At 36.2% G+C, this 15,595-nt stretch overlaps 3 protein-coding genes and 1 long non-coding RNA gene across 16 annotated transcripts in view; 2 read left to right on the top strand and 2 right to left on the bottom strand.

The window, feature by feature from the left end:
* Positions 1-510: 510 nt before the first annotated feature.
* Positions 511-5,090, bottom strand: LOC128885949 (leucine-rich repeat-containing protein 58). Of its 8 annotated transcripts, XM_054140369.1 has the most exons (7): positions 4,965-5,070; positions 2,875-3,236; positions 2,565-2,684; positions 1,707-2,222; positions 1,369-1,585; positions 1,112-1,301; positions 511-990 (listed from the first exon to the last, which is right to left on the bottom strand). In XM_054140369.1, exons 4-7 carry the CDS (start codon positions 2,177-2,179, stop codon positions 827-829), a joined length of 1,044 nt encoding a protein of 347 aa, XP_053996344.1. In that variant the 5' UTR covers positions 2,180-2,222; positions 2,565-2,684; positions 2,875-3,236; positions 4,965-5,070; the 3' UTR covers positions 511-826. The 8 variants fall into 8 exon arrangements, with proteins under 8 accessions (XP_053996344.1, XP_053996352.1, XP_053996351.1 ...); XM_054140377.1 differs by lacking the exon at positions 2,875-3,236 and having other exon boundaries at positions 4,965-5,090; XM_054140376.1 differs by lacking the exon at positions 4,965-5,070 and having other exon boundaries at positions 2,462-2,684; positions 3,073-3,689.
* Positions 5,091-5,260: 170 nt separating this feature from the next.
* On the top strand, positions 5,261-8,136 carry LOC128885942 (mitochondrial ribonuclease P catalytic subunit-like). 2 transcript variants are annotated; one of them, XM_054140344.1, is made up of 5 exons: positions 5,261-5,395; positions 5,455-6,215; positions 6,291-6,528; positions 6,679-6,809; positions 6,884-8,136. In XM_054140344.1, the coding sequence occupies exons 2-5, from the start codon at positions 5,500-5,502 to the stop codon at positions 7,254-7,256; spliced, it is 1,458 nt and encodes a 485-aa protein (XP_053996319.1). In that variant the 5' UTR covers positions 5,261-5,395; positions 5,455-5,499; the 3' UTR covers positions 7,257-8,136. The 2 variants fall into 2 exon arrangements, with proteins under 2 accessions (XP_053996319.1, XP_053996318.1); XM_054140343.1 differs by having other exon boundaries at positions 5,362-6,215.
* Positions 7,759-15,595, top strand: part of LOC128885938 (kinesin light chain) — an 11,320-nt gene continuing 3,483 nt past the window's right edge. Inside the window, exons 1-8 of one of the 5 annotated variants that reach the window (XM_054140334.1) lie at positions 7,759-7,901; positions 8,026-8,136; positions 11,879-12,245; positions 12,328-12,496; positions 12,707-13,422; positions 13,587-13,790; positions 14,053-14,169; positions 14,321-14,850. In XM_054140334.1, coding sequence (XP_053996309.1) covers positions 8,120-8,136; positions 11,879-12,245; positions 12,328-12,496; positions 12,707-13,422; positions 13,587-13,790; positions 14,053-14,169; positions 14,321-14,446 — 1,716 coding nt within the window. In that variant the 5' untranslated portion in view covers positions 7,759-7,901; positions 8,026-8,119 and the 3' untranslated portion in view covers positions 14,447-14,850. Of the gene's footprint in view, positions 7,902-8,025; positions 8,137-10,028; positions 10,267-10,893; positions 10,994-11,878; positions 12,246-12,327; positions 12,497-12,706; positions 13,423-13,586; positions 13,791-14,052; positions 14,170-14,320; positions 14,851-15,595 lie in introns of those variants that run through there. The other 4 variants (XM_054140335.1, XM_054140333.1, XM_054140336.1 and 1 more) reach the window with 4 other exon arrangements.
* LOC128885957 (uncharacterized) lies at positions 8,558-10,534 on the bottom strand. Its single transcript, XR_008459699.1, has 2 exons — positions 10,333-10,534; positions 8,558-9,931 (listed from the first exon to the last, which is right to left on the bottom strand). It is a non-coding gene; the product is annotated as an uncharacterized LOC128885957 (long non-coding RNA).

Below are 15,595 nucleotides of genomic sequence, written 5' to 3' on the forward strand. Positions count from 1 at the left end.
TGTACATGTATGTATAGGTAATTACGGCGACACTATATGCGATTACAAAAGTAGCCAACTATTATTACAATTGCTATGTTCACGATTGTCACCGATTATTCGAATTATTAACAATGTTCTATAAATCCTAAATGACTATGACGAATACGATGATACTTAAATCGCGCGTTGCGTTCCGCTACGTTCACTTGTCGGATGTGTTTAGTTTTACACGGTCACACACATAGTCGATATGGTAATGTAGAATATTAATGGATATGTGTTTAAGCGAGAATCGACCGCCTCTTTTCGCGAGGCTCTATATGATAATATTATTATTATTATTATTATTATTATTATTATTATTATTATTATTATTATTATTGTACATTTTGTGGTTTATTTAACAATAAAACGATAATGTTAACAGACCGCGATTTCATTCGCTGCGATCCCACCGCGCAACGTTCTAGCGTTTCCTCGAATCGGAGTATCGATCAGGATGAAGAGGAATAATTATGGAGGAGCAACTGAACTCTAGAGAAACGTTTATTCCAGAAAATCTAAACGGTAAAGCCAGGAACAGGTAATAAGTGTATGTTATCTTTTATCTTACGTTATCCGCGTCTGCGTCTGCGTTTGCTAAGAATTATTTTCTCTCGAGATCCCGTTGATGCTTTTATGTTTCATCACTGTTCGAACTAAGCAGCTGTCTGTAGTCTTGATATATTTTTAGTTTAGACCAACGTTCTCTTCGTCTTCTCTATGGATGAAAACTTGCTAAACGTGTAATGAAATGTTGACAAACGATGCACTCGTGATAGATAGCCTAGGCCTAGATCACCGATCAGCCTAGTAGAACCTTTCTTATCATTGCACCGCTAACCACTTCATCTCCATCCCGCGATTCTATGCACTTTCTACTGCAGAGATATTGTAGCAAAGGTAGACGGTATTTACCACAGAAATCGACGAATTTTACATGCTCCACTCTATTGTTGAAGAACACACCTACGAAAAAAAGAATGATAAATGTACGTATGTATGTGTGATATTTATGCATTCATAAGCGAGAATCGACATACTATATTAGTGTATCGACATTACATTGAAAAAGACTAGTTTTCCTGACCTTTACACTTGGGATTGACGCAGCGATGACCACAGTTGAGATACTCGACCAAGTTTCGTGGTATACTCTTTTCATCGTACCGAATGTCGCTGGTTTTAATTACTCTGGCAGCGAGCTCCAGCAGTGACGGAGGATTATGCGTCATATCCGACACGAACCTCACTACGAGCGGGTTCTCCCTTAACGATAACTAAACAAACATTTTTAGCATAAGATTAAGTTGGAGTTAATATAGTATAATTTTCGTAAAGAGTTACCTCGGTCAAACATTTTAACGTGATAATTTCGGTTGGCAGTGTTCTCAGCCTGTTCTTATGAAGCAGCAACGATTTCAAGTTAGCTAGATTTGCTATAGTACTAGGCAAACTCTCCAACATGTTATCACAGAGTACCAAGGCCTGCAATGATTTCAATTGGCCCAACGTGGATGGTACTTCTGTTAATCGATTGCCTCCCATCGATAGCACATGCAGTCTAACGGAAATGGCCAAAACCGCCGCGAATTAGTAATTTTCAGATCAGTAAATACAGATCTTTCCTTTATTTCGTTTGGTATCGTTATTCCGAGAAACGAAAGATAGTAAAATGCGAATACCTTTGCAATTTCCAAACATCTTTGCTGATTTCGCCGATACGATTCCCTCCTAAATAGAGGTATTTCAGCTCCGTGAGCTCGAGAACCTGTTCAGGGAAATCGATCAGTCTATTCCCACTGAGATTTAGTTCGCGCAGCTCTAGCAAGTTCTCGAAGCTCTTGGGCAAAGAGTCGTTGGACAAATTATTATGCTTGGCTATCAGACAGGACAGAGGACAATCCCCGAGAAATTCTGGCAGTTGATGCAAACCGCAATTCGATATATCCAACGAGTTCAAATTCGTGAACCTAACGATACCTGCAGGAATCTTGTTCAAGCGGTTATGATAAAGTAGCAACGTGTCCACGTGTTCTGGGCATTTCGTATTTACGAAATGATCGTTGAGCGTTTCGGTATCGAGCATCAGATATGACAAATCCAATGTCTTGCCATTCGAATCCGAATCGCTCGAGTCCGATGTATAATTCTCCATGGGCTCGACAAACGAACAACTTTGTTACGCCGCGCCGCGCCGCCTGAAAATGTTCAACATCGTCAGTGGCATATCGTCGTGATAGATGTCGATATTATCGATGGAATACCTACATTCCCTATATTCCCTCTACTAATAACGATCGCGACAAACTTTTATTTATTTATTTATTTATTTATAATCGTTCAATGTCTAGTCTCTCCAATGTGCAAGTCACTCGTCGTCTATTTCTTCAAGTTGTAGAAATATTACAAAATACGCTAAACTAAATGATATACATACATGAACGAAACGAGGAAAACGAATATATGTATTTGTCGACGACTAGCGGAAGCGTATCATCAACTAGAGTTGTTGACTCATTAATTCGGAAAAAATAGATAACCTTTTTCACAACGATGACTCGTCGCGTCGTTGTGTTGTTTTCTTCTTCAAATAAAAAGAGTCCAAGTAAAAGTAATTGGAAGCTCATCCATATAAAGAAATATTTTTGAAACAGCAAATCCTAAAACATCAAAACTAAATGTTATTTATGCATATACATATTATGCTACATCTATTACGACTTATTTTTACTCCAAGTGTGTGCATATGGTACATGTGAAATCGGATAAAACTGATCAAATAAATATTTTTATCTTACTCCCGGCTTCAAACAAACAATAATAGAATGTAAGTAAATTTTTGGGGGATACCTTCCCGATATAATGGAATAACAATTATATCGCGGTTGTTGTACTGGCACTTTTCACCTGATTTCCTATCACTGCCAATCGATCAGAGAAAATTGTTTCTTGTTAAAGATTTTCATTAAAAATCGTCGCGAATCTCGTTTCGCTAATCGGTGTGTTGGTGCAAGATTTCGCACACATGCTACTTCTTCCTCGGCTTACTTTGTTAATAATTACAACTCCTTTGCTTCGTGTTACTTGTGAAAAAAGCTTCTCTCTCTCTCTCTCTCTCTCTCTCTCTCTCTCTCTCTGCCACTTTGTGTAGTATGTATGTATGTTTCTCCGTTTCTCTTGTATCTCTCGTTTCGATCGTCGAGTTCTGCGGCCTGTTCAGAACAGAGAACACACAAGTGGAACGCACGATTACTCCGAGATGTACGGCCGCGCCGATTCAGACTGAACAATATCTGGTTTTATCAGTTGTCTTTATAAATTGGTTCAGTAGCGCCTGTCATCGTGGAAAAACGTGGATTTGGACTTGGGAGAATGTCCACGCGCTAAAAACAACATTTATCAAACGAACAAAACAACGAAATTATGCTCTTTTCAGTTCTCCCGTTATATTTTTACTCTTTTAATTCTGGTCACTTTTGCATCTACTATTCGTAATAATATCGATAAGAATCTTCGTGTATTTCGTAACATGAAATTTTCGATGTTTCGAGATATAATTAAAAATACTAAAAAATCAATAAATTTCCAAATTGTTATTTATCAGTCAGTCTGTAGGAATGTTTATGTCGCGGAACCCCGAAAACAACTCGATATGATTTCGTGAAATATTTCGTGAAAAAGCTAATTAAAATTGTAAACAATCATCAGCCAGAAAATAATCGGAGAACACAAAGGATACATACACTCAACACTACGGTTACTAGACATTCTTCATACCTATCAACTATTTTATTGGACAAAATTAATTACGAGAGTAGTATGAGAAGATTGCCGAATCTTCAGACTTTATGTTGCATATGTAAAACTTAACAAACGATTAATTGTAGGGAATGAATGATTTATTAATTGTCTACGTGTTTTACCACCGATAAAGTCAATGGTAAAAAACAACTCGCCATCCAACAGGCCCAACTAATTTTTCATTATATTCGTCGAGCCTTACTCGACATATGTCATATACGGCCGCAAACGGTTAAAGCAGGTTAAATGGCATGAAGAGATATCATTTAGTAATAAGGAAATATAAATAAATATATAAGATGTTACACCAAGTATAAGAAAATCATATTTAAATTTCTTTTGATGATTCTCGTATTAAGAATGTTTTGTTAAAGATTGTAACAATATACAGACAGAGGAGTTGTATATGGGCATATATGCCCATGTGCCCATGTACTTGGATACTGTTGAATAAAGAACACAACAACAAACGGTATCGCCGTCCAGCGGTCAACAGGCTGAACTAATTTTTCAAAGATATATACATGCATATGTATATATGACATTTATTATACTACTAATACCTCATCTCTCTTATAATTAACTTAAAATACAATTAAATAACAAGTGTAAGAAATAATAAAATGATTAGCGCACGTGCGATTATGTCAAATTGATTTAAAACTGGTATTCGTACCAGTGGCGCCATCGGTGGCAAAATGCCCAAGATTGTAGTAGAAATAGTAGTTCCCACTGTTGGTATTAGATGGCGCCACTAACTAAAGGGTCGATAATTATTGCTGCATTAAATAACTCTTAATAAAAATGATAAATTTGACATATTATCGAACATATTGTAGTATTACAAAGCAAGCAATCGTATTAGTTATGCATTTATAGTAAATAAAAAAATAATTGAATTAAGTAATCGGTGGCGTCATCTTACAAAACCAGTATAAACTATTTTTATTACAGTACAAACTTGGGCGTTTTGCCACCGATGGCGCCACTAGTACTAAGCTTTAACCCTTTGCGCTCGCATGTCGAGTGAGGCTCGATTAATGGTTTAAAATGTGAAAATGCAGACTACAAAAGGTTAAATTAATTAAAATTATAATTTAACTATAATATTTTCACTAAAAATTTGAGTGTTTTCTCACCGAAGGCGCGACTGATGGCACTGCTGGGCACTGCTACTACGCCAGTGAGTGATTGGATTGGCTGCTTCCTGCTTGCCAGTGGTGGCTGGCTGTACCAGATGAGTTGCAATGAGTAGTAATACCAAGTAGTATGAAGCAAGTATGAAGTAGTACCAGTGTACAGTTCAGTATACATACTTATTCGTGTTTCATAAGTTATGCTCTAATTACAAAACATACAAAATTACTTACATTTAATCCATTCATAAATGTAACGAATTAATAAAAATTACTATAAACGATTAACAAAGTGATTATTTAAATATTGAAACAAGTTGTACATTTTTATACATAACCTGTTCCTGCTATGCGGATCCATTTGTAATTTTTAATTTATTTGAATGGCTTTCCTACAAAAATGAACATGTACGTTCGTCGAGTACAATTCTTTTGTACGTACACCGCAAAGTTACCTATAAGCGTAACAGGCTCTACAAATTCTAATTTGCAGAAGAAAAAAATACGATTGCACAATCTTATTTGGACTCGTATAGAAATGTATAAAGAAGCGTTAGTAAATCCTCATTTACCAAAAGAAACTTGGCAAGAGATAAGGAAAAATATAATGGACTCTAGACTTGTTAAACCAATGGCAGTGGACTCCTTAATTATGGAATTATGCTACAATGAACAATTTGCAGATGCAGGAATATCTTATTATAAATTGTTGGAACAAAATAATTCTCAATTTTCTGTAATTACTGCTTGCAAATATTTGCTATTGTACAAAGTAAAGCAAAGTCCGATTACAGATGTAGATAAACGCCACATTTTAAATGTATATAAAACTGTCGTAAAACAATATCCGGTATTAGATTTTTTCGTAGCTACTTCTTGTATCGTTACCTTGTGTAAAATTGATGAGTGGGAAAAAAGCATTGAAATTATAAAATGTTACGAAATGCACGATTCAAAGTTCCTTAAAGAGGGCTACAGTGTATTGATCGATTATTTACTCAATCATTGTAACATGGAACTTGCCCAAAAATATTTAATTTGCTCTTTCAAAAAGGATGTAGGACCTCTAAATTATGTATATAATAGCTACTTGAAATTATGTTTGAAGGATAAGCAAACATTTAATGAAAACATTGAGAAATTGTTTAAATTGTGGATGCAATACGATATTAAACCAGACGTGGGTACTGTAAAAGAATTTATACAGATTTGCAACAAAGTTGGTTGGTCAGCAAAAATAACAACTTTGATATTGTAAAATATATATGTTAATGTTTCTACGTATACTTTTAAAGTTTCTTATTTTATTGATATAATTCTCTTCTTTAGCACAAAGTGTTCCGCATGTCAACAAAGAGTGTTGATACCGCCTTTATCGGAAGAGGAATTTAAACGTTTATCCGAGACTGTACTGCAAAAACTGTTTGTCGAAAAGGGATACAAATCAACTGTTCCAGAAGAGATAGTAGAATTTATTGAATTTGTCAAGGAAACAAAACCATACGATATCATTATCGATGGTTTAAATGTTTTACACAAACAACATAGTCCAAAGAATTACAAAGTGGTATTAAATTTGACTTTATTTAATATTTAATACTAAATAATAAATAACCACTATTTAAATAGGCGATTGAATGCAACGTAACGATATAGAAAAGTTTTGATTAGCTGTGTAAATTTTCTTAGAAATACATTCGGTACCATTCGGTTTCAGTTGGATGCACTTCTTACACACTTTAATGCACAAAATCAAAAAGTACTTGTTATCGGACGAAATTATTTGACAAAGTTCAAATGGATAAAGAATTTGCAAACGAAAGCAACTTTTTTCTTTGTAGATGATAGGTATGTATTAAAATAATATATACACAAATTACATATTCTATCAAACTACAAATTTCATTGTCTTGATATTTTAGCTCAAAAGATGATCCATTCGTGTTATATGCAACATTATTGAATGGAAACAATGCTAAATTTATATCCCAAGACTTGATGCGTCAACATAAATTTGATCTCGAAGATGGTGAATCACGTGCCCTTTTTAAGAGGTGGCAATTCACACATCAGTACACCTTTACTGCCCATTTAAGTCCATTTAACCTGAGTTCGAATACGATAGACTTGACTTTGATGCAGAACTATGTAACAACCAATACAAACTATATTCATTCTAGTGTTCACAAACAAAATAATTGCTGGCATATACCATTTCAACTTAATGCAATTGCAATACAAAGAGTAAATTATGTACATTCAAACCATTGGGCTTGTTTTAACATGTGTGAATAAGAAATATAGATGAATAAAATACATATTTTTATATAAAATTCTGAAATTCTCATTTATAATTCTATATTGTAGGAGTGTAAAGAAAAAATAGAGGCCGGGGATTCGAACCCACGATCCTCGGATTCCGAGTCGACCGCTTTACCTACATGACCGGTCCGGGGTCCCGCAAATATGAAGTAATTTCACAGTAAGTAGTTGGACGTCGCTTCATAGAAACCGACACAAGTATGGAGAAATTTCGATAACTGGCGCTGCAATCGCATCGAGTCGCTCCAATCGTGTTTTTACGATCGGTCGATGGTCGCTCTTACACTTTGGAGATTTTAGTTCGATACACTTATTTTTATTAGAAGCAGATTTTCAATTTGCAGACGATCCTATGAAAATCTTGAAAAACGGAAAAATCGGGACGCAACGCGTAGTGCTTATCTACTTGTAATCGGAATCGGAATCGTGAAATATGTGATTGTTGTACACACGTTAAGTTCCACGGTTTTACGCCATCTTAGTCTGTCATCAAGCTAGCGGTACGAATTTTCGTAATTGTTTTGCGTTTCTGAAAACCACTTGTGTCAATTTTTGGACAAAAGCTTTGCAACCTTTCTTTAGAACTGTGAAAATTGCTTCTCGGTAATTTGGCGTCCGGTGAGTGAAACTCGTTCTTTTTTTTCGAGATTGTTGCTAACAGTGCTGTTGTACGTCTTTTGCGTACGTACAATAGAATATCGTAGCCTTTAATTAGTAAAATTTATTTGTCCATCTTAAAAAGATTCTCCGAAAAGTTTGTCTTTGACAAGTATATCAAGGATCGCGATCCTCTTTAGGAAAGTGGGATGATACACTGAACAGAGGAGAATTCCTGCATGGACCGTTCTGAAAAGTAAGTCGAATTATTGTATTTTCAAATGTTTCTTCTTCTTTGTTTATTTAAGCGGTTATAAGAGGTAAACGCATCGTTTGTCAGGCTTACAAGTTGCCACGCCTTCGACAGGCTGTTACAACCGGAAGTAAATCGTTTTAATTCATTTCCTTAGAGTATGCGAAACCGTGACAGAAAATCAACTACCATGACGATGAGATTTCGATGATAGTTGTATCCCCTATTCTGGTGTATATGTATATTTAGAAAGAGTCACTAATTTACTAAATAGAAAGGAAACTCGGTGACAAAAAACGATTTCACTTTACGTTGTAATCGTTGTGTGGTAAATTGATGATTTAACATAGACGAAGAAATGTTAAAATAGTAGGGTGTCGGTTAAGTAAAGTGCAACTGTTTGGAATGGAACAATGGACTCGACTTTATTTAAACGAAAATATTTATTCCAATGTTTAAAGAATTTGCGTTACAAACATCTAAAATAGCCAAACAGTGTGGTAAACCGTTATCACGATTCGTTACGTATGTAGGTACAAACGAAACTTGAGACGAATATTGTCGTCACACGATACGAATCTTAATCAGCGCAACGTTTCAAGCGTTGTGTTGCGTCTTATAAATATAGACCATCAATTGTCTGCAGCTATCACACACCATTTGTGACTAAAAAATTCGCTACATTTACTCGGACTTGTTACATTCCCGAACTTTCAACAATCTTGTATGAAATTTCAATCATGGATCGTTGATGTAATTTGTTGTAGTTTGCATTTTTCGAAAATACTTTCGATAAAATTACGTAAATTTCGAGTGGTTTGTTTTTATCGGTACGGCAACACTTTCAAGTGTAAAGGAACAGAATATACTTGATTTTTCGTAACTTGTTTAACTCTTTACTTCTCTATCTCGAAATGACAATGAGATCCAGCAACTCGTCAACAGTTGAATGACGAAAGTGAATGTATATGTATATACATATACCGAGAGGTGAGAGCCAGCGAGATAAACGACGAGCGAGGCTCGTATTACACGTGTCGCCGCGCCGCGCGCCGGTTGCTAAAACTTGGAAGAGACGCTCTATACATACATATACATGCACCTATCCCCGTGTGTTAATACATCAATATTTTTATATACATATTTCATTAGGTTCATGTCAAACTATTCTCGAAGAAAATGTTGCGCGATTCATATGTTTACGACAATCTATGCACATACGAGTGCGCGTGATGATTTACATGCTACTTGGAATGTTCCGTCGTCATAGTTTTCGTGAGTCATCGGCTACCAGTCACTATGTATTTCCCTTGAAGCCGAATGATTGCGAAAATAGTCTATGAGTAGCGTTCTTTTCCAGTTGAGATTCATTAATGTCTTCAAATTTCGAGCTTGCGAGACAATTTATATCCGTAAAGTCTTCGTCAAGTGTCACAAGTGTCGTATCTACTAGGTGTACGTGTCGATCACCCTCTTAGAAGCTTCATTCATCGCACTCTTACGCACCCTCCGATTATTCCTATTGACCGACTAACGTTTATTTCCGTATAACTGCAACGATAGGCGTAGTAGTACGATCCTTTCTTATGCAGAAACGCATCCATTCGTCTCGTTACACTTGCTGGACGCACCGATATCTCTCCGAACATACAATTTCGTGTGTTCAGTACGGAAACATTCGTGAATCTATGAAACGCATGCGCAATCTTCCACCCCCGTTACCCCTATTTCGTGCAGAGGGTGCGAAGCCAAACGTAACCCCTCAGTAAAGAATTAAACGCGATTCCGTGAGGTGCCCCTTCGAAAAATCACATTACAGGACACTGTAGTGTACATATACATATATACATATTATATTATATCTTATATTATATATATTATATCTATATCTATATATATATATATATTATATTTTTTTACCGTCGAAATACGAAATACGAAATACGAGATAGATGACTTTTTTTACAAAAAATTCAACTGACTGAAAGTGACAATACGTCCACGACTGTGCCCGCGGAAATAGTAGACAGAAAGTTGAAATTTTGTTTCTCTACGAATTAGGTAGGTTCAACAGTGTTCAACATTACCGATGTGTAGAAGAGATATGTCAAGAACGCTGAATGCTTACAGAATGTGAGTAGTTCTTCCCTACTTACGGATCCATCTCATACTATGTATATCTATTTTCATCGTTCTCACCTCTTTATTTAAACAATTTTTTTTCTTCTACCAACACATCGTTCGGCCGAGTATTCTTGCACCGTTCTATTGTTTACGGAGGCATAACAAGCTCTAATTACTGTCCACTTTCATTAGAAACTCGAAACAATTTGTCCTTCCATATCGCGTCACCGGTGAAACGTTCGTATTCAACCGATTCCTTCTGTACACATTCTTTCGAAAAATCCTAACTTTGTTTTATGACTTGCTCGTAAACATTCCTAACTTCGTTGAATCGGTATAGAAAGGATCTCGTTCAAGGTTATTCGTTAAACGATAGCTTTTCAGTTGAAATGGCGAGGTCAAGGCCCGTTGGGGACAGCGATTGCACGAGGTCAAGGCTTTACAGGACCAAAATTCTGAAATTATCATCTCGCTTTATAGTATTCTCAATTCTCACCCGTCATTAACCATGATTATTAATGTAATTACTATATGTACAATTTTCCGTTAAAAATTTCTGCCTTTTGCCATCGACGATCCATTATCTTCTTTCATACCTATACTATACTATACTATACTATAGTATACTATACATTCTGTCGCATAAAAGACACGCAGCGCCGTAGCGCTTGCGCAAGCTCGGAAGTATCGAGCCATTGATTCTGTCGGGTCGGGTTTAACGCGATCCCGACATGGGGTAAGTTTCTCATTGAAACAAATACAACTACTATCGATCTTTGTGCTACTTTGGCTAGTTGATCGAATCTGTTAATAATCGATTCGATCGTTTACACGTCGTACTACGAGTTCTTCAACATTTTTTCCATTCAAATAATTACTTTATACGTGTGTGACATAAGAATATAGACGTTGTGACAGTTGCGCACGCGTGCAATATAGTAAACCATTGATTTCCGCGGGTTTAACACGACCCTAACGCGAAATAAGTTTCTATTGAAATTTACTTTGTTACGATCAATTCTAACTGTTTGCACGAATGTTTCGGTTGGTTGTATTTGTCAATCGAATACCGACAATTGTATATTTATGTAAAAACGAAAATGTTCTATACTTGGCTTCGATCCGAAACGCTGTTTGCGCTACAAACGCCGGTAATGTTCTGTTTGTCTCGACCGAAATACTTGCCGATGCCTATTTTTCATTCCAATTAATTATTATTCAAATATTTTTACCCCTTTCCTTTTTTTACCTTTCCGCTCAGATGAACAACCGTCAAATTAACTAGAAATGTTTGACAATAATGTAGTGAAAATAAGGCTAAAATACTCAGAAAGTTGGCTACCCTTAAAACAAAATGTATTGTCGTTGATAAACAAATAAATGAATTAAGACTGAAATTAGTGCATTTTTATATTATTATCATAATCTCTTTTCTTTTGTTGTCGTTGTCGTCGTCATCGTCGTCGTCGTCGTCGTCGTCGTCGTCGTTGTCGTTGTCGTTGTCGTTGTCGTCGAATAAAATATATTCTTTAGACATTTAAAATACAAATATTTTATCTAGTTTTCACTATTATTCTCCGTTTGCACAGTTTTAATTAAATTTTCGTCTTTCTATTTTCAGCAAAAAAATCGAAAACATTGGTAGAATGACGGCCATGACACAGGAAGAAATTGTGGCTGGCGCGAGGACAGTTGTCCAAGGATTAGAGGCTCTTCGTGTAGAACACGAAGGTCTTTTGCAGGGGCTACAATCACAGGAAGCACCGGCTGCCAGAGACAAAGCCGGCTTATTATCGAAAAACATCGAAATGATAGAGTTAGGTCTCGGCGAAGCTGAAGTTATGATGGCTCTTGCTAATCACTTGCAAATGGTTGAGGCTGAGAAACAAAAGCTGAGAACGCAAGTTCGAAGATTGTGTCAAGAGAATGCTTGGTTAAGAGACGAATTAGCTGGAACGCAACAAAAATTGCAAGCTAGCGAACAAGCGGTACGTAACTGAATTTAATTAAATTCTGTTTGTTTTGGACAATGAAATGTAATTGTTATCGAAATATTTGTATTTTCATTAGGTAGCCAAATTGGAAGTAGATAAAAGACAATTGGAGTTCATGGAAAGTATGAGACAATACGATCCTGATCCTCCCGCTGACGATGAGAATGCCAAAAAAGACATACCAAAAGTTACTCCTGTGATTGACCTATTCCCTGATGATGATACGGACGACCGAAATAGTAAATGTATGTTCATCATCACTTGTGGATGTTCAAGGTTCTCCTCAAGTCTGTGCGAATAATATAGAGGAATTTTACAAAAATTCTCGTAAAATCTATTTTTGGATAGTTTCAAAATGCAATTCAATCAACTAGTATACAGTAAAATTCTGTATTCGCATAGATTTAAGTCACGAAAACAGGCTACTTTTTGTAACGTTATCGTTTTGATCGTAGCTATAACGCCAACACCGGCTTCGCAATTTGCACAGCAAGTGAACGCTGGATATGAAATACCTGCACGTTTACGTACACTGCACAATCTGGTTATTCAGTACGCGGGTCAAGGTCGGTATGAGGTGGCAGTACCTCTTTGTAAGCAGGCCTTAGAAGATTTGGAAAAGACCTCTGGCCATGACCATCCTGATGTCGCTACGATGTTGAACATTCTTGCTTTAGTGTATAGAGATCAAAATAAATATAAAGAAGCAGCTAATCTGTTGAACGATGCCTTGACTATTCGTGAAAAGACACTTGGTGAATTCCATCCTGCAGTTGCTGCAACTTTGAACAATCTAGCCGTACTATATGGAAAACGAGGCAAATATACGGAAGCCGAGCCATTGTGTAAACGTGCACTCGAAATTCGAGAAAAAGTTCTTGGTCGTGACCATCCGGACGTTGCGAAACAACTAAACAATCTCGCGTTACTCTGCCAAAACCAGAGTAAATACGAGGAGGTTGAACGTTATTATAAGAGGGCTCTTGAAATTTACGACACTAAACTCGGACCAGATGATCCTAATGTAGCGAAAACAAAAAATAACCTTGCATCGTGTTATTTGAAACAGGGAAAGTACAAGGATGCGGAAGTTCTATATAAACAAGTATTAACCAGAGTCCACGAAAATGAGTTTGGTGCTATTGATGGCGATAATAAACCAATTTGGCAGGTAAAGATAAATGATACCTTCGTACTTTCGAATCATAATAAGAATAATCTCATTTCATCTTACCTAAATGTATGTTTGTTTGTTTGTTTGTTTGTTTGTTTGTTTGTTTGTTTGTTTGTGTATGTGTGCGTGTGTTGTTATGAGAAACAATTTTTTAATGTTAGGTTGCAGAAGAAAGAGAAGAAAATAAGCATAGAAATAAAGAGAATGCTCCATATGGAGAATATGGAGGCTGGCATAAAGCTGCTAAGGTAGATGCACCGACGATGGCGACTACCTTGAGAAATCTTGGTGCATTATATCGACGACAAGGAAAATACCAGGCAGCAGAAACTCTGGAAGATTGCGCTCTGGCGACACGAATGGATGTAAGTTCGGTAATTGTCTAATTCCGTGGACCTACAAATTCGTCCAATCGTTGCACGTTAATCAAATAGTCGAAAATAATTCAAATAAAATTTATAACAGTATACTATACCGCTCTATGGCTAAGAACCGCTTCACCTTTTGTACAAAGTCAGATTTCAGCGCCCACTAAAATACAATTTCCAAATTAAAATTAACTTAATTTCAAGAAATTTGTAATAACGACATCATAACGATTTATATTGGTTGTTTCTTTTGAATTAGGCATTCGAGTTTGTGAAGCAAGGAAAAGTCGCACAGTTATTAGGGGAGGAAAAAGTATCGACGAGACGTGGTTCGCGGTCCAGTTTGTCAAATAGCGAACACGAGCAACACGACGAGGTAAGTTGTGTCAGTTATAAGAATAAATATTAGTCGCACTGCATGTTGTAGCACACGATTAGTCGTCTACTATCCTTTTCTTCTGTCTTTTTGTTCTTTTTTCGTTATCCGGCCCGTTCTGACGAATTGGCGATACAACACACAATCACAGGGCTCGCTGCCGCTGGTACAAAGGGCGCTTCACGAAGGACAGTCTGGCCATCACGACGCTAGTCCTAACAAACCCGGTTTTAAAAACAAGATCTTTCAAGCTTTCGGAATTCATTCTTCCACGTAGGATTATCCTTCGTCTGTAGTATTGTCTGTCGATTGATTATGCCCGGTAACAAAGATTTTTCGGTATAAATCATTCAAGGTCTGTACTCTTAGGACGAAAGTTGAGATTTAAACGTGCACTGCGCGAGCAAAGCAAAGCATAATATTTAGGGATTTGTTTTTTTAAATTTATAACGGTCTAACCTAAATATCGAGAAATACTACAATATTGCGAAATGTCCTTAATGTTCCTTCCTAAATAGCACGCATTTCTAGGAGAACGTATAGTTGAACATAGGGACAGGCCTTTTTGGCAATTTTGGGCATTTTATATTCTTTTTCACGATCAGGTGTTTCCGATAATCCAACGAAAGCACATTGTAACTGCACATTCTTTTATTACATTTACAAGTATTTCGACTACGATCATTGCTATTTCCATGACCGTTTTTACAAAGTATTGCGTAGAAAAGTACTACAACCTTTATAAATCTCTTCCACTCGTAAGCTGTGATAATAATACCCTTTGATGAATTTCGCTTTCATTCGTTTCTTTCTTTTGTCTTTAATGAAACTGACGATATATGTATCTCGTATTTTTAAACTTTAACCAGGATTCGACGGAGGTGCTTTTTATGGAGCATTTGTTCTTTACTTTTTCATTATTTATCTATAATGATGATAACTACTGAAACTTACGCTTGTATTATACACAGCTATATAGAGAGCGATTAGAATAAACAGAACTTCCAGAGATAATTATTTTCATGAAAAATTACAAGTCTGCTGTTGTACGTGTTGCTCTTGGCTGATAGAAAACTTATCAATTATCAATTGCATAGATAAAATAATAGCAATTGTCAGCAATTGTTTAAAAAAATCGATTAACAAGTATCGCTTTATATTTGAGCTATTTTTCTCAAGCCAAAACACTGTAAAACTACAGTGCTACGCGCATGAAATTGAAATAGCTGATTTTTGCAGCAGCTTTGCTTAACTATATAATTCAGTATAGATCAGCAAAGATGATATTTAATGTTGTTTCATGTGCAAGGAAAATACATTATTATCTCTGTAATAGATGTCTCTTATGATATTCTCACATATCCTATGCAGATTTAAAAACACACACACACACACACACACACACACACACACACACACACACACA

This window comes from Hylaeus anthracinus, unplaced genomic scaffold, assembly GCF_026225885.1.
Source record: "Hylaeus anthracinus isolate JK02 unplaced genomic scaffold, UHH_iyHylAnth1.0_haploid 11982, whole genome shotgun sequence".
In the NCBI taxonomy this organism is placed as follows: Eukaryota; Metazoa; Arthropoda; class Insecta; order Hymenoptera; family Colletidae; genus Hylaeus; species Hylaeus anthracinus.